Raw genomic sequence first — 7,900 nt, 5'->3', positions numbered from 1 at the left:
TCACCATTTGGTCATATACAAGCGTACGTGAATAGTATCCTTATCACGTCAGTAATTATCGTTGTAAATTCTAAAATTTGTTTCGACTTCTAATATCGGTTAGAATATATAGGTCTATTTTTCAGCTTTTCGTATTGGTTAAAATAGGTCCATCTACACTTTTTGTTGGCAATATTTCAAAAGATTTTTGACAAATGACGTCATGCATGGAGGCGATGGACAATTAGGGGCGTTCATAATCGAAAATCGAACCGAAACCGAAACTCAATGGCTTATTGGTATCGGGTTAACGGTTTAACGGATGGGGAACGGATTGAAATTTTTTTATTAACGGCTTATCAGTTTGGGGGCGCATTATTCAATTTTCTTAACGGATTATCCGTTAACCTGTTAAGAATATATATATATATATATATATATATATTACTACTCTGGACAATATATATTTTTTTTCCAGAAAGATTACCATCTTCCAGAATCATTCATATTTTGTTACAAAACTTTAACTTTAAACAGTTTACTATATAGCCAAAGCAAAGCTAGGAGACACTGCAACTTCTAATTAGTTTCATGTCAACTTTTCTTAGCAAAATCCGGAAGAGTAGCAGCAGAAAGGACACAAGCCAGTTACAACAAAATTTACGGAGCAACAATAGCTTCAACCACAACCAGCAGTGACAGCTCTCAGGTTAATACTGCTAATATCAACCATTGCCATAAGCTAAGCATCATAGTTGAAAACACAATTCATCTGTTACAAAAAAGGCATTTACATGTGCAGGACGCGATCTCCCCCTAAAACCCCAAAATGAGATCCAACAAAATCTAGCCCTCCCACACACGACAAAAGATAACCTCAGTATCAAGCCTGCACATGATGAGTAAGAAGATGCAGTTTCCACTAATATGGAGTGGAACCATCTTTACATAACAGATACGTAGTATATATTTACAAGTCTAAATCATAACTTCACCGCTTATAGTTAAACCTCACTTTGACCAAGAATTGCAGCTTTACCTGCAGAACATACAAATTAAAAACAGTCAGTCCATCAGTATGTTCATCTATGTACTTCGCATCCCTACCCCCACCACTGAAGAATATCATCATTTCAATCAATTGAAACTAAACCGATAATCATCTGATAACCGCCCGATAATAGCTAAACTGATACCAATTCGCTCGATATCTTATCGGGTGGCTAGCAGATTAATACATTTAAAAATCGATAACCGATAAGCCAAACCATTAAGAGTAAATAATCGCCCGTTAAGCAGCCCTATGGACAATTGTCTAAGTTGTTACCTTTTTCGTTATTCATTGGTTTTGGGTTGTTGAGGAATCCACAAAATACAAGGTGAAGGAGATCACAATTAGCATAATTGTAAATTAACAAGGCGGAATGGCTTTCTGGCCACTTAAACTTGACGGGGTTTTAAAAACCGATACATAAACTTTTAAATTTTCCATTTGAACACTCGAACTCATTTTTTCCGTAACTAATAAACACATTTGATCATTGACCATGCCCATGTGGCGTCAGTTGATCCTAATCAGCAAGCCATGTGAGGAACGCGACGCACATGAGCGTGAAAGGCCCCTTACCAACGCCCAACCGTACAACATGGGTTGTATTTAAGTGTCTTCTTATTCATTCCTTCTAAAATACCCTCTTCCTCCATTTTTTAAAATCTAAAGCTTCATTCCTCCTTCTTGTAAAATCTGAAGCTCTATTTTTAATTTTTTTTCTTTTTTTCAGACCGTGAAAATGATGGAAAGTTGTATATTTTGTCATTGTGGAGTTGAAGCTAAATTTTGCAACACTTGGACCAAACGAAGCTCGATCAGAACAAGATTAACATATAATAAATGAAAATAAAAAAAATAGGTAAGTGATTATGATCGATTTTGGAAGGGGGTGAGTGATTATGATCCATTTTGGAAATTCATCCACCACGGCTGACCTCACGCCATATCCACCACCATAAACAAGTCCTTTTTGAATGTTGGAGAAGGTGAAAACAATCTGGAAGATTCTGGAATTCAGCGATCGGAGAAGGTGAAATGAATCTTCCAGAATTTTGATGCAAATGGCGATTAGGGTCTTAACCGCGAGGAAATGGTAGCTTTGGTGGTTGTTGTTCTAAATCACATAAAACCTGTAAAATAGAAGTAGATGACATTAAACACATGATTTTATCAATAAAAAATAGCAAAAATCTAAGATTAAAGACTAGATAAGCTGGTAAAATACCCACTTATCAGTTGTTCGAATTTAATTTCAATTTCAGCGTAGTGGAGCTGGTATCAGCGATGAGGAACATCAAGGAAGCACGGTTCCCGAGGCCGATGCGATCCAATCCCAGCCAAAAGGATCCTAATTTATGGTGCGAATATATGGGACTAATGGCCACCGAATTGGGGACTGCTGACATCTACGCGAAGAAGTTGCTACACTGTTAAAGAACGACCATCTCAGGGAATTCTTAAGCGACCGGGCTACGAACAATTACGGTCACAGCCAATACAACGCATAGCTCTCGAAGGTAGGGGAAGACCCTCCTCAACTAACTATCAACATGATTTTCGGGGGGGGGGGGGATGAGATCAATGGTGTAACCTTCTCGGCGGCGAAAAAGAAAAAGGTGCCAGTGACTCAGAGCAAGAGACTCCGAAAAGTCTCCGAAGACGTGTCACCACCCGAAATTCTCACCGCCGGGACTGTGATGGAGCCTAATATTTCACTTGCTAGGCAAGCCAACGTTAGAGAACCATTAAACCAATCCTTATTCCATTCAGTAAATAACAGCAAATTAGCTAAGATGAATTATAGTGAGTGCGGAATAATATAAAAACTACATTAATTACTACCACCCGGATCTGGAGTCACAATTCACGAACTTCTAAGATTTCACTACAAGTAAATGTCTGAAGGAAATATGACTGTTTTCGATACAAATGAAAGAGTAAATGAAATGCATAGAAGGGGACGTCAGGGCCTACGGACGCCAACAAGACTACCTTGGGTCTCCAACAGATCAAGCCAGCAGCTAGACTCAGGTTCAACTCGGTCCGGTACCAAAATTTGCACAGAAAGTGCAGAGTGCAGTATCAGTACAACCGACCTCATGTACTAGTAAGTGTCGAGTCTAACGTCGGCGAAGTAGTAACGAGGCTAGGACAAGACACCTACAAATAAACCTGTGCAATATATATCAATATATACAACAATAACAACAACTAAAGAAGCAAGGCAAGAAATATTGGGAAGGGGACATGCTAAGGGGATTACATGGCAAGGAATCGCAACAGGAATGAGAACATGATCAATCGATATATCTTTAATAGAAAGAAACAAGTAAACACAGTAAAGGAAAGTGCACAGCATCACCCTTCGTACTTTTACTCTCAACTTCACCATAAAAAATAATTGAAATAGCACGACATCACCCTTCGCGCATTAACTCTCTCATAACATGGCACGACATCACCCTTCGTGCTTTATCACTCACTCACAAAATGTTGCACGGCATCACCCTTCGTGCTTTAACACTCTCCCTCACCAAGACAATGAACAGTAACAATAGGGAGATAGAAATATCAAGAACAAGTCTTATTTTAACATACAATTCCACGTTACTAACCTCAACTTTGAGTCAATACCCAATCAACACCAATTTCCGTAAAACATAATAAGAGTAGTTCAACATAATGAATAGCTAGTCTAATCATGAACAATATGATCAAGGAATACCACGATTACAATAATAAGACTCACTCGCATGTTATGGCTCGACAACAATACATAGGTACCCGTCACCTCACCTATACGTTGTAATCAACATACAAACACGTAGCAAATAAGCGAATAATACCTAATCCCTCAAGCAAGGTTAACCACGACACCTACCTCGCTCCGAAGGCCACTCAATACTCAATCACAGCTTTTCCTCTAGAATTCACCTCAGAACCACTCGTATCTATTCAAAAACGACTTTATAATATCAAATATTGCTAAGGGAATCAATTACATTACATAAATTTATATTTTCCAAATTTCCCCCAAAAATCAAAAATCAACCCCGGGTCCGCTTGGTCAAAATTCGAGGTTCGGATCAAAATCCATTTACCCATTCACCCCCGAGTCCGGATATATAACTGGTTTTGGAATCCGGCCTCAATTTGAGGTCTTAATTCCCATTTTTCCAAATCCTTAGTTTCTACCCAAAACTTTAAATTCTACCATGAAAACTCTAGATTTTAGGTTGAAATTTCATGAAATGTAATGGATAATTGAAAGAGAGTGGTTTAGGATCACTTACCAACACTTTGGGGAAGAAAATGTCTCTTGAAAATTGCCTCTAGACCGTTTGGTTTTTGAAAAGTTGAAAGAATGGCTTAAGTCCAGTTTTGGGACTGTTTTATGAACTGGGCGACAGTGTTCATCGCGTTCGCGAGGACACTGTCGCATTCGCGAAGAGCAGAGCTTGCCAAGCTTACGCGATCGCGATTCCCACATCGCGTTCGCAAAGGATACTCCCCCTGGCCTTCGCGTTCGTGAGCCCTTGCTCGCGTTCGCGATGAAGGAAAGACTGACCCCTCCCCCAGGTCCCTAACATTATGCGTTCACGTTGAGCTGGTCGCGTTCGCAAAGGGTAAAGCCCCCATCGCTCCGCGTTCGCGAAGAAAAAATCTCAGCCATCCCAGTTTCTACTTCGCGTTCACGAGAGTGCCTTCGCGAACGCGAAGAAGGAAACCAAAAGGCACCTCAAACTGCAGAAAATCCAGATTTTCCTAAGTTCAAACATCCCGTAGCCTATCCGAAACTCACCCGAGCCCTCGGGGCTGCAAACCAAATATGCACACAAATCTAAAAATATCATACGAACTTGCTCGCGCAATCAAATCACCAAAATAACACCTAGAACTACGAATTTAGCACCAAATCAAATGAAATTCTCAAAAACACTTTAAAATTCCTATTTTCACCACCGGACGTCCGAATCACGTCAAACTAACTCCGTTTCTCACCAAATTTCACAGATAAGTCATAAATATTATATTAGACCTATACCGGGCTCCAGAACCAAAATATGGAGCTGGTATCAGCAAGGCCAAACTTCAACCAATTTTTAAAACCATTAAATTTATAGACTTTTAACTTTCATCAAAAATTCATAACTCGAGTTAAGGACCTCCGAATTCGATTCCGGGCATACGCCCAGGTCCCATATTTTGATACGGACCCACCGGGATTGTCAAAACATGGATCCGGTCTCGTTTACCAAAAATGTTGACCGAAGTCAATTCAAATGAACTTTTTAGGCAAAAATTCTTATTTTTATCAGTTTTCAACATAAAAGCCTTCTGAGTCAATGCCCAGATTGCGCACGCAAATCGAAAAAAGGCTAAGATGAGGTTTTTGAGACCTCGAAATGCAAAATTAGGTTCTAAAATATAAGATGACCTATCGGTTCATCACATTCTCCACCTCTAAACAATCGTTGGTCCTCGAACGAACATAGAAAAGTACCTGGGCTAGTGGAAAGATGTGGGTATCTACTCCGCATGTCCGACTCGGACTCTCAACTAGCTGCCTCGGCGGGATGACCTCTCCACTGCACTCGAACTGAAGGATAACTCTTTGATCTAAACTGGCGAACCTGTCGGGCAAGAATAGCCACCGGCTCCTCCTCGTAAGTCAAATCCTTGTCCAACTGGACAGAGCTGAAATCTAACACATGGGACAGATCACCGTGATACTTTCGAAGCATGGACACATGGAACACCAGATGAACAACTGCTAAACTAGGTGGTAATGCAAGCCTGTAAGCCACCTCTCCCACTTTCTCCAAAATCTCAAAAGGTCCGATATACCTAGGGCTCAACTTGCCCTTCTTTCCGAACCTCATTACACCCTTCATGGGTGATACCCGAAGCAACACTCTCTCCCCGACCATGAATGCAACATCTCGAACTCTATGGTCGGCATAACTCTTCTGCCTGGACTGAGCTGTGCGAAGTCTATCCTGAATAATTTTGACTTTATCCAAGGCATCCTGTACCAAATATGTACCCAATAACCAAGCCTCCCCAGCTAAAACCATCCAACTGGCGATCGACACCATCTACCATATAGTGCCTCATAGGGAGCCATCTGAATGCTCTACTGGTAGCTGTTATTGTAGGCGAACTCTGCAAGGGGCAAGAACTGATCCCAAGAACCTCCAAAGTCTATAATACAGGCGCGAAGCATATCTTCCAATAGCTGAATAGTGCGCTCTGACTGCCCGTTTATCTGTGGATGAAACATTGTGCTTAAATCAACTTGCGTGCCCAATTCATGCTGTACTGCCCTCCAGAAGTGTGAGGTAAACTGCGTACCTCGGTCAGATATGATAGACACGGGAATACCATGAAGACGGACGATCTCACGGATATAAATCTTGGCCAACCGCTTTGAAGAATATGAAACTGCAACACGAATGAAGTGCGTTGACTTAGTCAGCCTGTCCACAATCATCCAAACGTCATCGAACTTCCTCTGAGTCCGTGGGAGTCCAACAACGAAATCCATAGTGATACACTCCCACTTGCACTCGGGAATCTTTATCTTCTTAAGCAAACCACTAAATCTCTAATGCTCGTACTTTACTTGCTGATGATTTAGACACCTCGCTACATATGCAACTATGTCTTTCTTCATTCTCCTCCGCCAATAATGATGCCGCAAGTCTTGATACATCTTGGCGGCGCCAGGATGGATAAAATACCAAGAACTATGGGTCTCCTCAAGAATCAACTCACGAAGTCCATCCGCCTTAGGCACACAAATACGACCTTGCATCCTCAAAACTCCATCATCTCCAACAGTAACCTGCTTGGCACCACCGTACCGCACTGTGTCTCTAAGGACAAGAAAATAAGGATCGTCATACTGTCGATCTCTGATGCGCTCAAACAAAGAAGACTGAGCAACTGTACAAGCTAAAACATGGATGGGCTCAGAAACATCCAACCTCACGAACTGATTGGCCAAGGCTTGAACATCCAATGCAAGCGGTCTCTCCCCAATTGGAATAAATACAAGGCTACCAATACTAGCTGTCTTTCTACTCATAGCGTCGGCCACCACACTGGCCTTCCCGGGATGATACAAGATGGTGATATCATAATCTTTCAATATCTCTAACCACCTCCTCTGACTCAAATTGAGCTCCTTTTGCTTGAACAAATACTGCAAACTCCGATGATAAGTGAATACCTCACATGGCACGCCGTAAAGATAGTGCCTCCAAATCTTCAGCGCGTGAATAATGGCTGCCAGCTCTAGATCATGAACAGGGTAATTCTTCTCGTGAACCTCCAGCTGTCGCGAAGCATATGTAATAACCTTGCCAGCCTACATCAATACCGCACCCAGACCAATACGAGATGCATCACAATATACTGTATAAGATCCTGAACCTGAGGGTAACACCAATACTGGTGCCGTAGTCAAAGCAGTCTTGAGCTTCTGAAAGCTCGCCTCACACTCGTCCGACCATCTGAACGGGGCACCCTTCTGGGTCAACCTGGTCAACGGGGCTGCTATAGATGAGAATCCCTCCACAAATCAATGGTAATAACCCGCCAATCCCAAGAAATTATGGATCTCTGTAGCTGATGTGGGTCTAGGCAAGTTCTGAACTACCTCAATCTTCTTAGGATCCACCTGGATACCCTCTGCTGATACAACGTGACCCAAGAAAGTAACTGAACTCAACCAAAACTCGCATTTTGAGAACTTAGCATATAACTGACTGTCTCTCAAAGTCTGAAGAACGATCTGAAGATGCTTCACATGCTCCTCTCGGCTGCAGGAGTAGATCAAGATATCATCAATAAACACAATCACAA

General features: G+C 41.6%; 1 protein-coding gene across 1 annotated transcript; it reads right to left on the bottom strand.

Moving 5' to 3' along the window:
- Window positions 1–6,638: 6,638 nt before the first annotated feature.
- LOC138899010 (uncharacterized) lies at window positions 6,639–7,121 on the bottom strand. The gene has a single exon (XM_070185122.1). The coding sequence runs from the start codon at window positions 7,119–7,121 to the stop codon at window positions 6,639–6,641; it is 483 nt and encodes a 160-aa protein (XP_070041223.1).
- Between the last annotated feature and the right edge of the window lie 779 nt (window positions 7,122–7,900).

This window comes from Nicotiana tomentosiformis, chromosome 9, assembly GCF_000390325.3.
Source record: "Nicotiana tomentosiformis chromosome 9, ASM39032v3, whole genome shotgun sequence".
NCBI lineage: Eukaryota > Viridiplantae > Streptophyta > Magnoliopsida > Solanales > Solanaceae > Nicotiana > Nicotiana tomentosiformis.
Note: the sequence above shows the minus strand (reverse complement) of the source record. Positions and strands in the feature narration are given on the sequence as shown.

Bases quoted from the DNA above. Each gene is read 5' to 3' on its own strand.
- LOC138899010 (XM_070185122.1), bottom strand. From the start codon at position 7,121: ATGAGTAGAAAGACAGCTAGTATTGGTAGCCTTGTATTTATTCCAATT.